Genomic DNA, 23,869 nt, shown 5'->3' with positions numbered 1-23,869 from the left:
AGTGGAGAAATAAGTTTGATAATGCCAGAACAAAACATTACATTGAAATATATCCAGTTCACTCTGGCAAGTTCTTGCAGGTAATCTAGATCTCCCTGGTAAGCTTACTTTGATAGAGGTAATACAATTCTGTGATGGCTTTTCACCTTTGATTTTGTGAGGATTGAGGTTGCTTCAGAGGAGGAGGAGGAAGAAGAGCCATTAGAAGAGCCATTACTGGAAAGAGTGGGGAAAGAGAAGGGCGTGAAAATCAAGGGAGGAGATGAGTTGCCCACTGGCAACAATCCAGGGTGGGATTTACCACTGCCTATGAGTGCTCGGGAATGAAGGGCTGAAAAATGCACCAGGGAAAAAGCAGCTGGATTGGGCTCTGCTGGGAAATGGCGCAGAAAAAATTGAACAAAAGGGAGAGAGCCAGCAGCACGGGTTGTCAGAGACAACCGCTCTACAAGAGTCCTGACTTTGCCCCCAGACTCAGCGCTTGACCTTTCCCTGGAGCCTTGCCTTGCATCCCTTACGGACCCTGCACCCGCCGCTACGCACCCTGCACCCGCTGATACGGAACCTGCACCCCACACACCTGACTCAGGTGCCACATCAGAACCTGCATCTGACCTGTTCCTTGCGGTTGCCTCTGCCTCTGTTCCAGCCGTCGGCCTGCTCCCTCCTGCTGCTGACCATCTTGCTGCTTCCGCCCCTGCTCCCACTGTTGACCTGCTCCTCGCTGCTGCTGTCACCAATCCTGTTACTGCCGCTGATCGACTCAGTCTCCCTGCCGCCACTCCAGCCACTGGTGTGCATTCCACCGCTGGTGACTCTGGAGTCCCTACTGCTGATTGCCACGCCACCGTTGCTGGCCTTGAATCTGCTGGCAAGTGAAGTTCTGCACCTGAGTCTGCTGGCTTCCATGCTGGTCCTAAAGCCTGCCTGGTATCCAGAAGTGGTTGTCAAGCCTGATCTGTAGTCAATGTGAATCTGGTCCTACCTTGCTTTATTTCCAAGTGGGTTTAACAAGCCTTATCTGTAACCAATGTGAATCTGGTCACACCTTGTCTTCTATCCAAAGTGGGGTTACCAAGCCTTGTCAGTAACTCATGTGAATCTGGTCACCATTGTCTTGTATTCAGAGTGAATCTGTCAAGCCTTGTTTGCAACCAGTGTAAACCTTGCAACACCAAGCCTTGCTAATGACCATGTGAATCTTGTCAGCCTGCCTTGTAACCAGAGTGATTGTTGTTAGTTCCTGCCTTGTATAAGGGTACTCATTAATTCAAGTCCTGTTGTGCTACTAGGGACCCTTAAGGTCCAGACACGTCTTGTTGGCAAGTTGTGAATCCTGGAACTCATTTGTTGAATCTGTTTCATCACTTGACATAAATAATCAATAAAATTATACCTTTCTGTGTCAAGCCTTGACCCAAACATGACAGATTTGTGACAAAAGTTCTGTGTGCTCTCCTTCACTTTTACAGGCTCAGAGTATTTACTAAAGATTTATTTCCAGTAGGGATGACAGTGACTGATATTCTTAGCATGAGGTAATGTTCTTCCTGAAGAACAAAGTGGATCTTACAGAACAAAGATGATAGATATTAGGCATGAATTATGTTCTCTGTTTTAATATTTTGGGGACTAACACAGAGTTGTACTCAAATTAGGACATTTGGAGTGGTCATCTCCCGTTTCCATGGATATTATTTCAGATAATATACAGTAAATAGGTCCAAATTCAGGATATATTATATATTATCTTGATGTCAGCACATCAACATGTCTTTTATCTTCCCATATATATTTCTCTGCGGAACAATAAAATCGAGTAAGCTGAAAATAATTTTCTTTAACAGATGTCATAATCGTAAACATTGGTGTAATGTTGACTTTTCATGTAATCATAGAATTAGAAGGGCCATTTAGACATTGATCCTAACCTCAAGCTAAGTGCAAAAATCCAAGTTCAACCATCACCGACAGATGGCTGCCTATTCTCTGCTTGAACCAATGGGAGACCACCACCTCTTCAGGAAATTGGTTTCACTGTCAGATTGTTCTTAGTGGTAGAAGTTTTCTTCTTGCAGCAACCAAATCTGCCTTCGTGTAACAAATTAATTATTTCATGTCTTGCCCTCTGAGATGATGGAGAACAGGTCTTCATTGCCTTCTGTGTTGCCTTCTTTTAGATATTTGAAGAGTACTATCCTAATCCCCCTCAGTCTTCTTAAAGTTAAGCATGCCCAATTCATTCAGGCATAGGACTTAGTTTCCAGTACCCCATACATATTTTCTTTCCTTTCTCTGACCCTGTTCCAGTATGTTATAATCAATTCAGAATAAAATGGAACCATTATCTGTCCCACCCCAATGTCATTTTCTTTAAAGATATTTCTAGCACAAAGAAGTCTTGTTGGCTTAATTTAAATGAATGCATATAAAAAGCACTTATTTTTTAAAAAAATGTATTTCCAAGGTAGATTTATTTATCAAATTTTATCACCACCCATCTACCTCGCAAGGAGGGACTCTGCTGGCAAATGAAGTTCCACGCCTGATACATTTGTTATATCCATGCTGTAATGTACACAGTTACATTTGCCAATTAATTTTTAGGAAGTCTTTTTACTCAGAAGATTAAAGCAAAGTTTGTTAACCTTCAAACAGTAGGAGCTGTTATTGACAAAATATATTCCCAGTTAGAATAATTGTCTTAGTATGTTGGAGTGAGACAAGCAATAAAGGCAGCAAACCCCAGGCTGTAATAAAAAGAACACAGTCCATTCCTGAAGGTTGTTCAGTTGTTAAATATCTGTAACATGTAGCCTTTGTAAGAATCAGCTTTCCTGTTTTGGGAACTTTGGTCTCCCTTAGAGAAAATTTAGAATGATGCCTTAGGTTTCTAGTTGATATCAAACATTTATTCAAGCAAAAATGCTAAAAGGAAAAAGGGTTTCTTACTGTTATTTCCCAATGGATGCAACAGAATAATCTCATTCTGATTAAAGTGAATTAATTCCATTTGAATATTATACTATATATAACATTTCTTCCCTTATGATTAAAATAAAATATAGAATGCAGCAAAGCATTCCTGACTGTATCCTTCAAATTGAATGTATGCTGTTCTCTTTAAGATAACATTGTTTTTTGGTCAGATTTATTTACAACATACATTCCATTTTAGAAGTTGAAGACCTTCTTCTCAAAACAGGCATACAATTTAAAAAAATTACATTGTTGATACTTGCAGACCAATAAAATAATTTGATTTTGAAGTGGTGGTTTATGTGAATCCAATTACTGTGATTTATACACCATGGTTTATGGCTTAGCATATTGTATGAACCCAGACAATTGTGATTCATTTAATAAACTGTGGTTAATCACACTAGACATAGCACAGTGTTTGAATTCTGTCAATAATGTTTCTATGGGAGTTACTTCTATTTGGCAAACATTTCATGCCCTGGCTATAATGTTCTCTGACTTCATAAATATGTTCTGCCTCTGGAAGCAGCTAGCAGTTATGAAGATCCATGCTCACATTATATAAGAAGCTTTGCTAGATATTATAATTAGGGTTTAGAGAGCTGACCTTGGAAATGTCATCCCACAAGGAAGTTTAAAACACTAAATCATCCTCCTACAAGCATAGGTTATAGCTGTGATTTGCATGCAAAATACCTCCCAAATCTATTTTGCTGCTGGCAAGGTTAAACAGTACTGGTGTCAATAGATGAATTGGGAATTGCCTCCAGTGGGTTGGGAGCAAAGCGTGGCCAGTATCAAAGGCAGTAGATTCAGGGTTTTAATTAAAGCAGATCAGTTTAATACACAGGGTCTGAACATAGTAGTACTTTAAGTAGTAAACAATAGCATTAAGTTATTTTGGTACACGTTGGCAGATTTTCCGAACAATACAGTAGTACCGTAGTTTCTTCTGTGCAAAATTGTTGTGCCCCACGTTATCATATTATTAAAATTATATTTTTTCACCATGGGTCTTTATCAGCTGTTTATTTTTGCTTTGTTTCTAAAATTGTGTGTGGATGGATAGATGGACGGATACCACTTTTTCTGTCTCTCTTTTACCTGCATAGATGTGTGTCTGTGTGTCTGTGTGTTTAATTAAACAGTAATTATTTTCACTTTTGCTGTCAAGATTGTTTAATTTAAATATGCATTTGGAAATCTTAGAACTCTGTATGGTATTTTATGAAGCTTTGCTTGCATTGGTGCAAAGTGTAAATCATTTCAGAGTAATTTAGTTCTAAACCTATAAATACGCATTTAAGAAGAATTTAATCTATGGCTTGTCTTTCATAGGTTTTATTTTTTTGGCTACTACAAAGATGTCATCTCTGTGATGTAGGCAGACCATTGTATGAGTGAATGCCATTTTTTGAGACCCATAGCCTATATTTAGAAATAGAGATGTAAAGATGCAAATTGTGGGAGAAAATGCCAAAATTTAGAAAAAAAGGGATTTTCAAATTCTACACTTTCCATATCTAAAACTTAACTGAAATGCTATGTATACGTAACCTTCCTGGATATTAAAGCTGAACACTGAGAAATATCAAATAAACATACATTTGTAAGTTTGTGCACTGCAGGGAGCACATCATAGTAACCTTGCATGTTTTCCCCATATGCCTAGATAGTAGAGATAAGTGTTTCCCTTTCCTATTTAAATGTTTAATGCAGTTAACAAAGCTATGGAAATGTGGCAACATGAAAGATACAGCTACCCAACACCACTGCTTGAAACAGAGCCTTACCACTTCTTCGTTTTCTTTAAAAAGCTACAAGTTGTTGGTTATATTTTGCAAATATTTCAATTGGGAAAGTTCTCTTTGCATTAATTTGTTTGGAAATACTTTTCATGTGGTAACATTAGGTGCATACAAATCTGCCCTTAGCCTAAATTCAGATGCTGTTCAACAGCATAACAGCAATTATTGGAAGGAAATAATTTAGATTCCTGAAATTAATCTGCAAACCAAAAGAACGTTTTTATCCTTATGATAAAATGATGCAGATGCTATTTAAAAAAAACACCTTTATATTTGTTTTCTTTCTCTTTCATCTTGCAGGTGCTAGCAACAGGCTTAAGTGGTCTATATTCATCTTTGCCTCCGAAGCTGGAAGATAAAGGAGAAGAATGGCACTGTCTCCTAAAAGATGATTGTTTTATTTCTCCAGCTCTTGTACAATTTATGAATTCTTTTGAATTCTGCAATGCAGTAATTCAGGTACTGGACCAGAGAAAAGTCCTACAAATTTAAGTATTTTAAAATCATAGTATACAATTTGTGGTTATTTAGGAAAAGGATTTGGATTGTTTATTTCATGTGTGTGATATCCCAAGTTTTTTAAATGAACAAATATTAACATAAGTTGCATTTTGTTAATATATAAGTGAAATACAAGTTTATTATTACAAGAATTAACAATTTACATGTATTTGTAGGGCAACTTTTATAAATGGCAAAATCAAATATTTAGTTTTGGGGAAAATACTGTGCTTCTTTGTGGTAGTTACTTTTTACTTTGTGATAACAGAATATACCTGACTAACTGAATAATTGGTAATTGTATTTGAATTGTTCAGTATTTAAAATTTGTCTGGTTTCCCATATTCTTTGTTCTGGAAACATTTTTAATTAGGGTTTTTTTTCCATTTTGATTCTTGTTCCTCACCAGTCTAATAATAATATTAGATTTTATAGTATTTTCATGCTGTACTCAGAAATTTATTCCATCTACATCTTTGATTTGTGCAGGCTTTATTAGTAGCAGCCAAACAGTACTGTTTCCAGAATACAATACTTTGTATGAGTGTTTTTTGCCAGTTACGTTTTTAAAAGGTGGTGTCCTAACAGCCAGCAACCACGCTGAGACAAGGAATAGATCTCTAGTGTTTTATTACTGCTACATAACAGAATCCTAACAAACTGAAGAAGCATGGGAAAAACCCAGACATATAAACCCCAAAGACTAAGGTGGGCCCGATCTGTGTCTCTTTGAATGGCCACCTAATTCCTCAGTACTACGCATGCGCTTTACAGCCTGGATGGGAGCCCCCTACTCGCCATCCTCACTCATGACATCACCCTCCCCTCCAGATTCACATTCCATTTCAGCCCCCTCCCTTCCAGAGGCTGGATAAGATTCGACGTCTCCTTCTAAGGTCCCATGGGAACTGGGCAATGATGGAAAGTCTTCAAAGGAAAACTCCTCCAAGGACGAATCAGTGCTGCTCTCCAGGTCTGATAACGCGTCTGGCCCAGGTGGCCACTGCTGGAAAATAGCTAGATAATTAGAAGAGTCGTCCCCCCTCCCCCCTGGGAAATGCACGCCTGATGTGGAGGGCTGTGGGGCCCCCCCTCCTCTGTAACTGGAGTCAAGGCTTCAGGCGGGGGTGGAAGGTGCAAACTTACAAATTCCTCTGCCTGCTCATCCAAGTGAGGAATCTCTGGTAGAGTGCGAGGCTTGGGTTTGTGAGGGAAAAGCTGATGGAATCGATGAACCAGTGCTGGAGCATGTACATCTCTGGCATTCTCCCACATGCGCTCTTCCTCAGGGTACCCTTTCCAGTGTATGAAATATTGGATGCCCCTTCCCCTCCTCCTAGAGTCCAGAATTTCCTCGACTTTGTATTCCTCCTCCCCCTCCACAATTACTGGAGGTGGGGGGGGCAGTTGCGATCGTAAGGCACTTGGGGGAGGGTCTTTGGCTAGCAATGATCTGTGAAACACTGAATGGACTTTCATGGATGCTGTAAACGATAAGCCACTGGATTTATCTGCTGTACCACAGTGAAAGGGCCCACAAACTTAGAGTCCAATTTCTTGGAGGGTCTGGTAGAGTTCAAAAACTTGGTAGAGAGCCACACTCTGTCTCCTACTGCAATCGCTGGCCCCTCTTGTCTGTGAGCATCTGCAGCTCTCTTGTAAGCACTCTTTCCCCTGTTCAGCTGCTCCTTTAACAACTCCTGTGCGGCTTGTTGCTCTTTAAGAAAATCAGCCGCAGCTGGAACAGCTCCCTGCTGGGAGGAGGTGGGCAACACCTGAGGGTTAACCCCGTAGAGTGCCTGGAAGGGGGACATCTTGGTCGAGGATTGCACAGAGTTGTTATAAGTAAATTCTGCCATGGGGAGCAGGGCTGGCCAATTGTCTTGCTGATAAGTGGTGTAACACCTGAGATACTGCTGTAACCATTGGTTAATTTTCTTGGCTTGCCCGTTACTAGCAGGATGATGCGCTGATGACAGGTGGATCTGGACCCCTAATGACGGAAAAGGCCCTCCAGAACCTGGAAGTGAACTATGGGCCTCTGTCACTCACCAAGTGATTCACCATGCCTCTATACCTAAAAACATGGTCCATGAACAACTGTGCTGTGGCTTGTGCAGATGGGAGGCCCTTGCAAGGAATAAAATGCGCCATTTTTGTGAAAAGGTCCACCACCACTAGTATGGAAGTCAGCCCCTGGACCGGGGGTAAATCAGTGATGAAATCCATGGAGATTGTATCCCAAAGCCTACTGGGGGTGGGTAGGGGTTGCAAGAGTCCTGTGGGCTTCCCTGGGAGAGGCTTGGCTCGTCTGCAGGTGTGACAAGAAGCAACATAACCCTTTATGTCTGCAGTCATCTTAGGCCACCAGTAGTCTCTCAGAGCTCTATGGAGAGTTTTGAAAACGCCTCCGTGGCCTGCTGTTTGATGGTCATGGCAAAGTCTCAGTACTTCTTCCCTCAATGAAGGGGGGATATATAATTGCCCACTATGCCAAAGGATTCCTGCCTCCACATTGAATGGGGGGGCAGTGTCTTGCGGGGCCCTCTGGAGATCATCCATCCTGGCCCTGGCATACAGGTCCTGTTGCTGCTGAGCTCTGACTCTTGTAAATAGGTCCTCTGCTTGTCTGCCTGCTGCTAAAATCTCTGTTTGGTTCCCCCTCATAGACTGATCAAAGTTGTGAGGTTGTAATATAGTAGCCTGTACCTCCTGGTGAGTGGCGGGGGTTGCCTGAAAGGATCGAGACAGGGCGTCTGCCAAGCAGTTTTGCGCCCCGGGCACATAAGAAATAACAAAATTGAAACGGGAGAAAAACTGACTCCATCCGATTTGGCGTGGGGTGAGGGATCTGGTGTTTTGTAGAAGCTGTAAATTCTTGTGATCGGTGCAAACTTTCACAGGAAAGGTTGCACCTTCTAGCCAGTGCCTCCACTCTTGGAATGCTGCTTTAATTGCCAGCAACTCCTTGTTAAAAACATCATAGTTTCTCTCTGCTGGTGAGAGCATGCATGAAAAAAAGGCACACGGAAGCAATGTATTCTCGGTTTTGTTTGTATATTGCAATAACACCGCCCCAATGGCAATATCGGAAGCATCTGAATGCATTATGAATTGCTTCGTGGGATCAGGGTGTCTTAACAGCGGCTGGAATGCAAAGCGTTGCTTAAATTCTTGGAAGGCTGCTTGCTCTCTCTCCCCCCAAATGAATTTTGATCCTTTCTTCAAAAGCTGTGTGAGGGGCTTAGCCCTGTCACTAAAGTTTTTTATGAACCGCCTGTAGAAATTGCAAAATCCTAGATATCTTTGTACTTCTTTAACATTTCGGGGAGGTGGCCAAGAGAGAATTGCCTGGACCTTAGAAGGATCCATGGATATGCCTTCTGTTGATACATTATAGCCCAGGAAATGTAATTCAGTTAAATCAAAGGCACACTTCTCTAGCTTGGCGAACAGCTTATTCTCTCTCAGTCTTTGTAAGACATTACGTACATGGGTTACATGAGTTGTAGCATCCTCAGAGAAAATATGTCATCTAGATAAATGACCAGATACTTATCTAGTAAATCAGAGAAAATTTGATTCATAAATCTGGAAAATATGGCTCCTGCATTAGACAAGCCAAAGGGCAAAACAAGGTACTCAAATTTACCAAACCTGGTGTCGCAGTCAGATATTCGTGCCCCTCTTTCATCCGGATCAGATTGTACGCATTCCTGAGATCCAACCTGATAAAACTGCGTGCTTTCTGTAAGCGATCCAGCAGATCAGAGATTAGAGGCAGTGGGTAAGTTTCTTTTTTTGTGAGTTTATTTAAAAAACTGAAATCGTGGACCACTCTCATGGGTGTCTCCTGGGTTGCAGGTGCCAATGGGTCAGGCTTCTTTGGTATGAAGAAGGTAGGAGCAGAGGCTGGGGAAGTAGATGGTCGGATGAACCCCTTTTGGAGATTAGAATCCAAGTAATCCTTTAAGGTGGCTAGTTCCTTGGGAGACATGAGATATTGTTTCCTTGCTGGAATCCTGGCTCCTGGTATCAACTCAATGGTGCAATCGCAGTCCCTACGGGGGGGTAGTGCTGTGGCCTCTTGTTCGCTGAAAACGTCTGCGAAATCTGCATACTTGGCTGGCAACTGGACCCCCCCTGCTTCCGTGACTGTGTTGGTTGCTGGAGAGAGGAGAGCGGCTTGAATCTTGTGCTGGCATTCCTTAGCTGGGAAGGAGATTGCTCCCGTAGTCCAGTTCAGCAATGGGTTGTGGATCCTTAGCCAAGGCGTGCCTAGGATTACCGGCACATTTAGCGATGCAGTAACATAAAGCTGGATCCACTCAGTGTGGTCTCCCGTTGTCAGTTGCACCGGTTCTGTGAACCTTCTAATCGGCCCTGCTTTGAGGGGCTGGCCGTCAATGGTCTCCACTTCTATGGGACATGGCAATTCTATGGTCGGGATGTTGAAGTCTTGTACGGTCCACACATCAATAAAATTGGTTGAAGCTCCGGAATCCACGATGGCCTCTAGCTTGACCTGGTGCTCTGGGTTGACGTGCATTATGACTGGTAAGTAGTAAAAGGATTGCCTGGAATCCTCGGAATGAGCCCTCCTTAATAGATTGTTGGTCTCCCTGCTGAGCTCTGTGGAGGGAGACCAATGGAGTTTCCCTGGTTGGAAGCAGAGGCAGAGATGGCTCTCGTTTCAGCTGCTTGCCCTGGGGGTCTTACTGAAGTTGCTTGGCTTCTCTCTGGGCAAGCTCTCACCATGTGCCCCTGGGCTCCGCAGTAAAAACAGAGGGCTCTCTCTCTCCTTCTCTGTGTCTCAGCCTCGGAAATAAGCCGCCTGCTCGCCCAGATCTGCATCAGCTCCTCTGGTCCTGAGTGAGTGGATGCCACGGAGAGAGCTGGAAATCCTGCAAGTGCTCTGAGGGCCCTGTTTCTCCCCGGCTGCATCTGTCTGAGCTCTTCTAGCCTGGCATCTATGACCACAGACAACTGATATAAGGCTTCTAGGTTAGCTGGTGTTCCATGGCGCACTAATTCATTCTTAATTTCTTCATCCAGCCCCTGTTTGAATTGGTCTTTTAATGCACTCTCATTCCAGTCCAGATCTCCTGCTAACAACTTGAAATCAGCAATGTAGATTCCCACCCTCTTGTTACTTTGCTTGAGCTTCCAAATTTCCCGGCTGGCAGTGACCTCTCTGATCGGGTCGTCAAAGTGTGCTCGGAAACTTGCCAAAAAGTTCTGGTAGTCGTTGAGAATCGGGTCATTGTTCTCCACCATGGGAATAGCCCATTTGGCTGCTGGTCCCTTTAGCAGACTTAGGGTGAAGGTGACTCTGGTTCTGTCTGTGGGAAACTCTGCCAGTCTGCTGTCGAAAAACATAGTGCACTGTGTGAGAAAGGTTCTCAACTGTCCTGCTTCTCCTCCAAACTTCTCTGGTAGACTGCCCTGGGATCTCAAGACTACTGACGGAGCTGCTGCTGCTGCTGCTGGCACCGGTTGTGGGTTAATCGGAGCTGGTTGTTGTAACTGCTGTAGCATGGCAGCTTGTAATGTGTTGACCTGTAGATCTACCTGTTGTTTGTGTTGTTGCAGGGCTGCTGCCAATTGTTGGATGGCAAGCCGAATTTCTTGGTTTTCTGAAGACATTTCCAAATGTCTCCCCCTTAAATTCTTTGTTCCTCCCTCTTTCGATGGGAGTAGGAGTTTGTTAGGATTGATGTCCTAACAGCCAGGAACCACTCTGAGACAAGGAATAGATCTCTAGTGTTTTATTACTGCTACATAACAGAATCCTAACAAACTGAAGAAGCGTGGGAAAAACCCAGACATATAACCCCCAAAGACTAAGGCGGTCCTGATCTGTGTCTCTTTGAATGGCTGAACAATTCATCAGTGCTACGCATGCGCTTTACAGCCTGGATGGGAGCCCCCTGCTCGCCATTCTCACTCATGACAGGTGGTGTATTTATTTTGTATAGATGTTGTTGTTTATTCGTTTAGTCGCTTCCGACTCTTCGTGACTTCATGGACCAGCCCACGCCAGAGCTTCCTGTCGGTCGTCAACACCCCCAGCTCCCCCAGGGACAAGTCCATCACCTGTAGAATATCATCCATCCATCTTGCCCTTGGTCAGCCCCTCTTCCTTTTGCCTTCCACTCTCCCTAGCATCAGCATCTTCTCCAGGGTATCCTGTCTTCTCATTATGTGGCCAAAGTATTTCAGTTTTGCCTTTAATATCATTCCCTCAAGTGAGCAGTCTGGCTTTATTTCCTGGAGGATGGACTGGTTTGAACTTCTTGCAGTCCAAGGCACTCCCAGAATTTTCCTCCAACACCACAGTTCAAAAGCATCGATCTTCCTTCTCTCAGCCTTCCTTATGGTCCAGCTCTCGCAGCCATATGTTACTATGGGGAACACCATTGATTTAACTATGTGGACCTTTATTGTCAGTGTGATGTCTCTGCTCTTAACTATTTTATTGAGATTTGTCATTGCTCTTCTCCCAAGGATTAAGTGTCTTCTAATTTCCTGACTGCAGTCAGCATCCGCAATAATCTTCGCACCTAGAAATACAAAGTCTTTCACTGCTTCTACATTTTCTCCCTCTATTTGCCAGTTATCAATCAAGCTGATTGCCATAATCTTGGTTTTTTTGAGGTTTAGCTGCAAGCCAGCTTTTGCACTTTCTTCTTTCACCTTCATCATAAGGCTCCTCAGTTCCTCTTCGCTTTCAGCCATCATTTGTATAGATACACATTCTAAATATAGAACAATTTCTCAATGTGAGGGCAGTTTTTCTGAAGCATTGGCTATACTTTCCTTTAAGTGGTGCACTATTAAAAATAGGTAGGTCCATTCATTCACATTTCAATTGTAAAACATGTTGTTACTACTTTCAAGTCATGTATTAAATGCTGTTTGCTGTTTAAAAAATATAATTAGGTAAAAAGTGTTGTGGGTCTCTGGAGATCATATCCAAGATTGTATGTCAACATGTTGACACTAAGGCTTAAAGTTGTATACTTCTGGCTTACCTAGGCCAGCACTCGTGTGAAATGGCCAAAGCAGAATAAATAAAATGATGCTCTCCAGGTCATGGTTCTGGTAATTGGTATTTGAAGGCATAGTGCGGTAGACAATACTGGTAAACTACAGACATAATGACTAGCAGTAATTAATAACTGTTTCATGAACTGTTTCATGAAGCATGGAGCACCAGAAGCCTTCATAGCTTGGCCCAAATTGTAGCTCTTGATGGCACAGCACAAGAAAGTACTAAATGACTAGGGATTAATTTATTCAACTTTAAACTTAATACAGTTAAATTCATTTCTTATTTGACCTCCGATGACTTCTGAAGAAGTCTCTTCCTTGGTTTAGAAAAGTTCTACATTCTTGCTTTAAACTTCCCAGTTATTATCTTGTGGCAGTAAATTCCATTGTTTATGTTTGGTGAGAAAAAAAATGGATCTTTTATTGTTAGAATTCATTAGATCTTCTGGGTTCTAATATTATGGAAGAACGTGTTTTCCTATTTATTTTATTCATAGCACACACAGTTTTATACATCTCTGTTCCATCTTATCTACCTTTTTCATAGCTAAAATGTGTTGATTTTTTAAAACAATTTTGATATTCAAAGTTGATTTACTTTTTAACTTTTGTGATGAATTCAGAGATACAGAAAAATATAATATTTATTACATAGCGTATACAGTTCATTATCAGTAAAATACTAAATCCAGGCTTCCAGTGGGGGACATGGCCAACTGAACAGCTGTGTCTGCAAGCTCCGCAGACATAACTGACAAAGCGACAGTTTTTTGGTCGCAGGCAGCCTTTTTCCTGAAGCCCGGAGCATTTTCACAGATAAAATGCTTGGAATCTGCCACCTGCCATCTTGAAATCTCCCATCTGCCCTCCAGAATGGCAGATGGCTCTGCCATTGAATTGCAGCCAGAGAATTGCAAACAGCATCTGCGTCAATCTGGTAAGAGCCACCAGGAGGCTAGGACATCACCATTTCCAAACCGCACTGTAGCCTTAAAGGGATACTAGGTCGAGCCACCCCATTTCTAAATCAACCAATTTATATATATATTTAAAGTTATGTACCCTAAGAGAGACTTTCTACAGCAAGGAGAAGCAATCTCTCTTGGTGCTTGTCAATTTTGGGGGGATTAATTTTCAAAAATCTTTTTAAGCTTTGGCTTGTTTTCCCATTTGGATATTGACGAAGATTGAGAATAAATAATTGCCTCCCTGTTAATATTTTTGTATTAAATTTGAAGGATTTAATATTTTCCTACACGTTGAATCTGCTGTTTTGAATCTTCAGTTTTCTGTTCATTTTCCTTGGAGCTGCTTGTTAGCACCTTTCTTTTATGTCAACTTTCAGAGATTCTCCATTAACTCATTATCATCCTACTCTCGCTAGTACAAGTATCTAGGGGGCACTATAATCTACTGCCTGAAACATGGAGGATTTCAAGGAGACTTTCTCAGAGTTCCGTTATGAGCTTCGCTGTGAGTTTACACAGATGTTTCATGATACTTGTCAAGCTGTTTTGCAAGATATTAGGGACAATGCAGAAAATCTGAGCTTTAAAATGTGTCATCTCACTGACGACGTCGTGGAAGAAGATAAAGATTTTACCAAAGATAGAATTGTTTCCACTGACAGTGAGATTGAACCTTTTGTTGAAATGCCAGGCAACAAATACATTTTGATAGTGAAAAGGTTAAAGAGTCAGTCTGACTTGCAAATTACAAATAGGGTTTTTTTTTGATGGAATGTTACGGGAAAGAAACAGGTCTGATCTGTGGGAGGTTTTTTGCTGAGAAGTCTGAGTTTTTAAGGGGGGCAGTTTGGGCTGTTTGATTTCTGTATGAAAAATGCCCTGTGTGTAATACGGAGATATGTAAATGTTTTGGTATATTTTGAGGTGGCGTAAAAAATTAAGAATTTTTTTTTTTTGGATTGATATTAAGGCTTGTACAATTCCATTTTTCTTTAATGATTTGGATTTAGATTTACTGGATTGCCTTTAAGGTTTGTTTGCTTTTTAAGATTTATAAGTTATAATAATAATTGCTTGGTTTTAGGTTTAATAGGGTTAAGATTGTTGAATTTAAATGTTTTTATAGTTAGATTTCTGTTATGGACAGAAATATGTAGAATAGTGGTAGGAAGGAAATAATTAAATAAATGTTGTTTTGGGGGAAAGTTGATTTGGAGGTTTATGTGTTTCTTTTTATTTTAATATAAGGGGAAGGAGCAATTGTGTTTAGTGATATTTATAATGTGCTAATGGAATGATTTATAGAAATAATGGGACCTTGGTTTGATATAGAGTAAGGGATTGATTATGGAAATTGCTGCATATCCTTGTTGTTGAAAATTGGAAGTTACCTCTGTATGTAATCTTCAAAATTCTTTATTCTTGTGTTTCACACTTTTTTAGTTTTTTTCTTTTTGTAGTTTTTTACTTTTTTGTAGTTTTTATCTTTGTTTCAAACTTAAAATTCTTATTAAAAAAAGTAAAATATTAAATTCAGTATTAGGAGGTAACGAAATAATTTATAGTGATTTTCTTGACATTAACCAATTAAGATTTAGTATTTTAAGGTAGCTTTGTGTGTATGTTTGTCAGCATTGGACTTCTATCTTAATAGTGAGTGTTTTAATTAACAGTATATGCAAAAATGTTTGAATTGAAATTGTTTTGATGGAAATTTAAAAAACGATGCTTTTAGATATATGTGAAGAATGATAAACGAGTCTGTAGTAGAGTAAGTGGAATTAAAGATAAAAGTAATGAAATGATAGGGAATAAACTGAAGTGAGGCATGTTTGGAGGAATATTTTAAAGATCTGTATGGGAATGATAGTGATAAGTTTAAAGACCTGCTAAGACAGTAGTATTCAAGGGAAAAAAATAAAAGGAAGTAATAAATGTAAAAATGTTGAAAAATGTTAACTTTGCAAGTTCAGATGGTATAACTAGAGAAATTTTAAAATATGGATATGGTTTACTCATCAAATTCAGCTTGTTTATTGTGTATGTTAAAATTGCACAGTGGGAAAGTAAATGCTTATTTATTATTTCAGATATTCTCTTTTCTTTCTCTTTCCATTTTTAGGTGGCACATTCTTTGATTCGTAACCAGCTTGTGAACTACATTTATAATGGATTTTTGGTTCCAGTTATGGCCCCAGCTCTCCATAAGGTTAGTGATAAATCATCAATTATAGTCAGTGAATCATAAGGCTAGATTAATATAAATTCAATATTTGGGCTTCGAATTTGGTAGTGAGTACAAAAGCAGAAAGTGACTTTTCTTCAGTAGAACAAAGTATTCTTTTAAACTTTGATGTATGAGATGTCAAATAGATAATATTCCAAATTGTAAGCTGGCATGTTTTTAATGTGGATGCTTTTAATATATCTTTGGCAACAATGCAGATATACTGTGTTATAGCAGGAATGTATAATTTTATTGTGCAAGAGTCTTGAGTAAATCCTTTGTAAACTTTTTGTAAAACTTTAATAAAATGAAAAATCGCTTTGATAACTAGAATAATTAGATTTGAAAGTGTATGGTTTGACTTTAATCTGATTTCTTGGCAAAGTTATTTGTTAATTATCTTCTTATCTTTTTTCTCAACTTATTTTGAATCTGTTGCCTAAATGAACATGTTGGTCTCCAGGTGCAACGCATAAACTTAAGCTATACAGGAAATTTAAACTAGAACCTGACACATACCTCCAAAGTAAATTGGTATTTCAATAATGTATTCTTCTATTATTGTAGTATGAACACATTAGCTATTAAATGATGCAGTATTATGAAACTCTCATCAACCTGTGAAAATATTTCAGTATAACTTGCTATTTATAAAATTAATAGAATTCTTAATTTTGCCAAAATGTCCTACTTACCTAATAATTCTCAAGAAGTCCTGTGACATTCACCTAGTAATTACCTTTTTAAGTTCATTTTTTCAGCTTATCTCCCATTGTAATTCTAAGCCTATTGGACTTCCAAAAGAAACCCAAATGGAATGCATGCTTGTGTATTTGTCTCCTAATACTGCCTCCTAAAAATTCTTCGAAATGCATGCAGTCCAAACTTAATTTGTATCCACACATATCTAAATAAGTTCATTGCATCCTAAGCAGAAATGGAATTTAAATATTAGAACTACTTCTTTAGGCTTTTGCTCCTTAATCAGAAAATGGATAATTTATATGAGCAATATTTCCAGAAATGTTTTTGGGACATTTTTTTAAAAAAAAATTATAATGTATGAAGAAAGAGGAAATTTAAGTTCCAATATGCAGAAGATCTACTTTGTGATTATTTCATTCCTGGAAAGTCAAATTATGAGTGAAATGGCCAAGAAGTAAGAACATATCAGTGTTTTCTACAGATAAAACTTTCTGGATTCAGAATATTAGAAGACTTTCAACTTCCCTCTATAAAATATATTAACATCTTCAAAATGTCTTAATCTGGAGTAGAGGTGTACAACACAGCTGAGATTAGTGGTCTGCATAATAATGGTATTGATGCACTGATGTCAGTAGAGAGGATTTTAGGTGTTTTTAAAGTAGCTAGTAATAAGAGATTTTAATAAAAAGTGATATGATTGCAATCTCACATTTTTTTCATGTAAAAGATAGTACAATTCTCACGAAGACCCAAATTATAGTGCAGAGTTGTTAACTTCTAATAATTTATTAAATTAAATAAAAAGTGGTCTCGGTTTATTCTTTCCACATTCAGGATTATTTTGAACGCATGCCAGCTGTTATCAGTGTCATTTGTTTTATCTTTAAATACATTAGCTAGAGAAGGTGAGTGTCCGCCATCTAGTGGACTTCAAGAAGAGCCAAAACAAAGCTCTGAACCCCAATGTTAAGATTATAGTTTACGAAAGTAAGAATGTACATCTTCCTTTTTTGTTTAGCCCTTCTCCTCCAAATACTCATTAAACTCCATGTTGTCCTGGTCAGATCCCATTTAGAGTCCTGTGACAAGTTGGACGCAAAAACAGAAATATCAGACAAAAATAAAATTTTGATTACCACAGTTTAAAAAGGACAGTGACAATAGGAAGGAGTTTAAAGGACAGCTCCCAAATCAGTAAAGGATCATGACCGGGAGTTGTTGTTAAAGGATTTGTGTGTGTTAAGCCTACAAAAGGGATGACTAAAGCAGTCTTTCAATATTGGAAGGATTGACATAGAAGATGGAGTGGACTTATTTATAGTCCTAGGATCAGAATCAGGATTGAGCTAGACATTGATAGAAACTTGAGAGAATGTGTAGGTTGTCAGCCAGTGAAACAGGCTGCCATATGATGTGGTGAGACTTCCTTTGTTAGGGGTCTCAAACAGAACCCAAATAGTCATCTTTCAGAGATGCTCTGTGAAATCCTGCACTGAGCCTGGAGTTGACCTAAATGACTTCTGTGGCCCATTCCAACTGTATGATTTTATGAAACAGTTGACATTTGCATGACAACTTTTTTTCCACGATAGATCACTTCTCCCTAGCCTTGATAAGAAGGCTTTTTTCCCCACATGCTACAAAACTCTTTTGGATTGTAAAGGCATTTCTAATCAATAATTCAAGCTGAGTCAGTGTTGCTTCTGGCTTGCAATCTTACATATGCAGATTTTTAAAGATTTTACTCATTTCTGTCTTTTGGTCTGTCACCTCAATTAACTTAAACAGAAGAATAGTTTAACATTGTTCTAATTTGAATAGAATTGTATACCTCAGAAAGTGGTGATATAAAAAATGACCATTAATTATAGAAGCCTGTTTCCTAACTGTTAGATAATAGTTGCTGAGAACTTCTTTCTGATACAGTGAAACCTCAGTTTAATAAGCCATTCAGAGGACAAAGTGTCCATTGTCCCCAGATACCTGTTAAGTATGAAATTACATCCTTTGTGTCAGTTTTCACCATTGTGTAGATGTCCGTTTTTATCTGTAGCCATTATTATGCAAACTATATAAATTGATACAAATGCCAGTATTGGTGCATTTACATCATTCCCCAGATTATGTAAATCATTACGTATAAAGTATATTTATTTATGTAAGTGCTTTAAGTGTTTTTTAGTTTGGAGTAGTGGACTTATTCACTATGTTGTTGGGTGGAATATCTGGTTGGAACTTAAACTGAAATTTCATGGTTTTGATTTTAGTGAAAGAGATGGAGTTTTTTAAGTTCCTTTTTCAAAGCATATATACCATTTTAATGTATGTAATTTTATACAACAATTAGCTATTAAACTATAATTATCATACGTCCTCGGGGAACATCTAAGATAATGTTTATTATATGTTTTCTTGCAAGACTGGATGGTAGAACATAGAAATAATACTGATTCATTTTATATGAGTAATACTCGTTATTTTAAGAATCTTAGGTATTTGACAGTTATTTTTAAAAGCTGAAGAATGATCTACAAAAGTGTCATTGGCTTTCATTTTTTGTATATTATTTCCACATTTTTATTTCTTGACTCTTTTCCTCATGATAATCAGGGCCTGTAGTGAAATAATCCTTGTAGCGAAATAGATTTTTTCAGATTTTCTTCCTATTTCAATTATTGGCCTGTAATATATAACATACAGTCTTCAGTAGTATTTGATTTAAGAGCTTCATACAAATAATCCCAACTATGCAAGTACAGAATATTCCAAAGTGAATATTGTTATATTTATTTAATACAACTTCACTGGCAAAGATAACAGTTTATTCTATAAGCTAAATTTAAATGCATATCCAAGCACTGTGCTTATGCAAGTGATTTTGCAAGAATGAATTAAAAGTATTTTTTTCTGCTAAGTACATACTGTGCTATACCTCAGCAGTTGCTCTACTGCTAGAATGTTTATTGCATAACTATTTACTCTGTAAGCAAGGCACTGAACTTCTGCAAGTAATCTTATAAAGTGAGTTAAAATAATATATTTCCTGCAGAGAACATACCGTGCTGTACTTCAGTTATTGCTCCTTTGATAGAATCTTTAAACTTCTTTCTCTTGGTGGATCCACATGTAAAGAAGCTTTAAACAGAACTTTGATCAAAGTGTTATAATTTCTATAATAGGCAACGCACAACAGGAATATTTGCATACGACCATAGCTCCTTTGAATCTGAGGATTTGAGTTCCTGAAAAAAAACATGTATGCACCAACAGACCTATACACTAGCTACCATTTCTGTATATTGATGTGCTTGCCAGTTCTTTTCCTAATGTTCATACTATTGGCCCATGTTGTGCTATAGCACTACCTTGGTCAGCACCCTTCCCAAACTGTTAACCAGCACAATTTGCACTTCAGTTTGCCTATGGACTTACTCAAAAGTCGCTGGATTTCTCCTGTCTGTCAGCACTTAATATAGTTTCATTGAATATAGTAAGCTGTTGCATTGTATAGGCAGGCATACTTTTTATATGAAGATATTTTGCCTTGCTTCAAACTAGCTATCACTCTGATGTGGATATAAAAGCCAAATCCCTGCTTGTTAATTATATAAAATTAGGAATAGAAATCTCTAGTCTTTTTATAAATCATCATCATATAGTAAAACTTTATACTATGTTACCAACTCACTGTAATTCCACTGTTGTTGTTAGAATTTATTATTTTGCAGGCAAGGAAGAAAAGGATAAAGAGGGTACCCTTATTTGACATAAACAGTTACTTACAAACAGTTAAAACAAATATAAAACAGCAAAAGAACAAAACAAAACCATAATCATAATCATAATCATATAGACAGACCTTCTCCAAGATGATCCACATCCTGGCCCTTCAGGTCATTCAAAAGTATACCTATCTCTGTAATTGATTCCAGGAACCTTGCAGCTGGTTATCTTCTTCTTTTTCTTTCATTCCATTTTTCCAAGCATTATGGACTTCTCAAAGGAACAGGGTCTTTGCATAATGAGTCCAAAATGCAATAATTCATTTGTGCCTCAAGTAAGAACCAAAGAATGCATTTGGTCATTTGTGCCTCAAGTAAGAACTTTAGGTTGATTTGTTCTGTGATCATTTGTTTATTTTCTTAGCTGTCTGTGGTATTCTTGGGAGTTTTTTCCAACATCAAAAGTGCTAATCTCCAGTCTGCTGTTTCCAGGACTGTTGATAGTTGATCCTAAAAGACAGAAACTATCCACCACATCAGTTGCTGTACCTGTTGCCATCGTTTTGGTCTTCCTTATATTTGATTTTAATCTTTTTTTTTCACTGTGCTTTTTTTCTTTCATTACAAGAGCTTGCACATAATTTTGTGTTTTCAGCTGTCACCTGAAGTTATACTAAGATCTGTATCATATGCTTTAACTTCAGATGTCAAAGAATGAAAAATCAAGAAATAATTTAGCCAAAAGTGATTTCTGCCTGCGAAAGAATTCCTATTGGGAAGGATTAATAGAGCACCAAATACCCACTAAATTAAATACAGACATATAATCTAGCAAAATATTACCAAACTGGAAGTATAAAAAAGGTTTCAGAGTTTGATTTGGATCACCCCAAATACTGTAAGGTCCACTAACTTTGCATACAAATGAAAACAGTTTACCTTTATCTTTATATATCTATCTTCCTATCTTTTAAAACATAGATGAAAGCTGTCTGTTTTAAAACTTAGCTGAAAGCTGTCTGTGCTTAGCTAGAAACTGCTGTCCAAATTAAAATGTCGGTGTCAAAGGGCATTTTAATTTGATATTACTCCATTGAAAACAAGAAAAAAATCATATTCCATATCTATCCATGTCATGACTAGATATATCCAAAAGATCAGTTCCCCAAATAAAAATAAAATACAATAAAAGCTCTAAACCCTTTTGGCAGTAGTCAAATTTTATAATACATTCCTGCTATCCCCAACAGACGAAAACACTGAATTAGCATGACCAAAGATGTCAGCCTCTAACCACCATAAACAGACTCATGTTGCTAATTCTCCAAGCATTCTAGAAACAGAATGGCCCAAAAGTCTGGGTTTGTGTATGTGGAAAGAGTAACCATGTATTGGACAGAATAATTAAAGGTGCCATTAGCCTATTGTTTCTTGTGTTTTTGTGCATTGTATGTACTTCATGATGGTAAAAGTGAAATGTGATCTTAATCAGAATAGGAAAAGGAAGGACCAATACCATCATGGCTAGAAAAAACAGAAGTCAAAGTGAGGCCATTTCTAGGAATGCAAATCAAGGATTATACACAGTTTATATATTTGCTTTAAATAAACTAAGTGTGCTGTTTAACTGACTGAAGCCATTTTATAAAGAACAAGCACTCATTGTTTACATCCCTCTCCTGCCATTGGCATTTATAGCGGGAAACGGTCACGCAGACTGTGAGCTGTTTGGCTGTATCCTTCCCTTTCAAATATGTATACATGCTATTGGCAGAATCCAAGTTACACTGGAAAAGCCTCTGTTCTAGAATCGGGCCGTTAAATCTTTTGAAGTGTATGGATCCCAGCAGAGCAATCATGTTTTTGTAAATGGAACATAGAATTCAGCAGGTTTAGCAAACTACAGAATACATGAGCTGATCTTTTCTTTGTCAGTCCATCTGACCATAGCATCTTCCCACTTGAAATTGCTTACACTGAGAAGGGTTATCAGAGGGTTATCAGATTTTTCTCCTAACTTGAAACAAGAATAGCACTTAAACCGGAAAAATAATTACAGCATGGTATTAAAGTTCGTAGTATAGAGTATTTTTGACCCACTAGATGGCTGCATGTAGTTGATTCTGGCTGATTTAAAAAAGCTAAGCAGAATTGGACCTTGTTAGTACTTGGATGAGAGACCACTGAGAAATAGCAGGGCTGTAGGCTAGCCTAGGAAGTAAAAAACAAACAAACCTGGAAAAAGGCATTGACAAACCACTCCTGTACTATTGTAAAATAAACTCCATGGGTGTGTCTATTAAGCCACCCAATATTAAGTTCCCCTTGAAGGAGAATGTGCTTTTTGTGTCTTTGACATTCTAAAAGATGCTGCAGTATTGCAGAGCTGTGTAAAAAAGGGAATACAACATTTTGCATGGTATGAATAGTGTATACTGGTAATTATATGATATTTGGTCTGTAAATCGCAATATGTAGCATGTTAAAGGACATGATGATACCGGCCAAAACAAATGCATGCTGTCAATTAGTTTTAAGAAAGAATAGTTCCAAATGGCTGCCTGGAAAAATTTTGCAGACTTAAAAAAATACTTTTCACAGTTTTATGCAAATGTCACCCGTTGAACATCTTTCCAGATTTCTTAGCTTTTAAAGGGCAGCTTGAAGCATTTTTCCCCTTTAAGGAAAAAAATGCCTCACAAAAGATGGCTAATACTACTTTTCATATAAGCATATCATTTGTATCTTTAGCCAAGATACAATTTTGCGTGTGACAAAAATTAGCCTCCAAATTTATTTTAGTTTACTTCACTGACTGTACTTCACTTAGCTGAGAAGCCACTTCAGTCAAAACCAGCTGAGCAGTGTACACCTTCCACCTCCTGATGCCTCCTGATAATGAATTTTAACATGTTGCAGAATACAAACACAAACATCTACCACATGAGACTGAAACATATTTCTATGAGTATGAATACACATTTCCCTCTGAACAAGTATTTTTTGAGACTAGGTACTCTTTGTGTCTAAATTGCTAATAAACTTTTAAACTATGGCTAACTGTTTTCTGTTAATAGGCATATAGGGTAGCATCCAAATTGTAGAATAAAGTGATGTGATTCAGTTATTGTACAACTGCATTGCACTGGTGGATCCTTGTTTTCCTTAGCCAAAGGAAGAAATTAATGTATTTGTGTATTTCTAATTTGAAACCTGTAAGTTTGTGGGTTTGTTCCAGTTGTTAAATAATAGCTGGCTATAGAGGAGCAAGAAAAGTAAAACAGATTTTGATAAATCCCAATATTTATTGTGGCAGACTTTTCAAATAGTAAATATCAGTTTGTTGGAGATACGGAAAACCTACATAATATTCTGTGGACCAAGTTGATCTGACCATTCCAGCAATCAACTGGTGGTTTTCCAGAATAGCCACATTGGCATGGTTTGGAAGAGTATGTTTCAGAGTTCTTCAGAACATACTGTTCCTGAGATAGTTGGCTTCTCTGTCATCTGGCTTTGTCTAATGAATAGCAGTTCCAAAACAGAATTTATGAAGAATCTGACACTTATTTGGGTCATGGGTTAGTTACTTGCATTCTTGATTTTCTAGCAAGGTGATGATGCCTTTGCATTTTCATTAAGTCATAAAAATAAATAAGCACCCATTTGCTCCAAATGTAAAAAACTGTATATATGTATACTATTGTTAGGTTGTTATGAATGTATTGCTTGTTATTGCTGTTATTGCTGTTTTTGTATTTGTAATTTGCTATGTTTATTTTATATTGTTTATGTGATTTGTTTTACATTTTACTTTTTAAAATATTTGTTGAGAGTCCAGGATATTCTAAAAATTAAACAAAATATGGCTTTTGGTATCATTTATAATAATTACTAATT

The 23,869-nt window shown here is 38.2% G+C and overlaps 1 protein-coding gene across 2 annotated transcripts in view; it reads left to right on the top strand.

Moving 5' to 3' along the window:
• Positions 1 to 23,869, top strand: part of FHIP1A (FHF complex subunit HOOK interacting protein 1A) — a 91,004-nt gene that overhangs the window by 37,554 nt on the left and 29,581 nt on the right. For both annotated transcript variants that reach the window (XM_063309993.1, XM_063309992.1), the window contains 2 exons: positions 5,091 to 5,249; positions 15,435 to 15,521. In XM_063309993.1, coding sequence (XP_063166063.1) covers positions 5,091 to 5,249; positions 15,435 to 15,521 — 246 coding nt within the window. The remainder of the gene's footprint in view (positions 1 to 5,090; positions 5,250 to 15,434; positions 15,522 to 23,869) is intronic.

The sequence above is a fragment of the Candoia aspera genome, chromosome 8, assembly GCF_035149785.1.
Source record: "Candoia aspera isolate rCanAsp1 chromosome 8, rCanAsp1.hap2, whole genome shotgun sequence".
Classification (NCBI taxonomy): domain Eukaryota; kingdom Metazoa; phylum Chordata; class Lepidosauria; order Squamata; family Boidae; genus Candoia; species Candoia aspera.
Note: the sequence above shows the minus strand (reverse complement) of the source record. Positions and strands in the feature narration are given on the sequence as shown.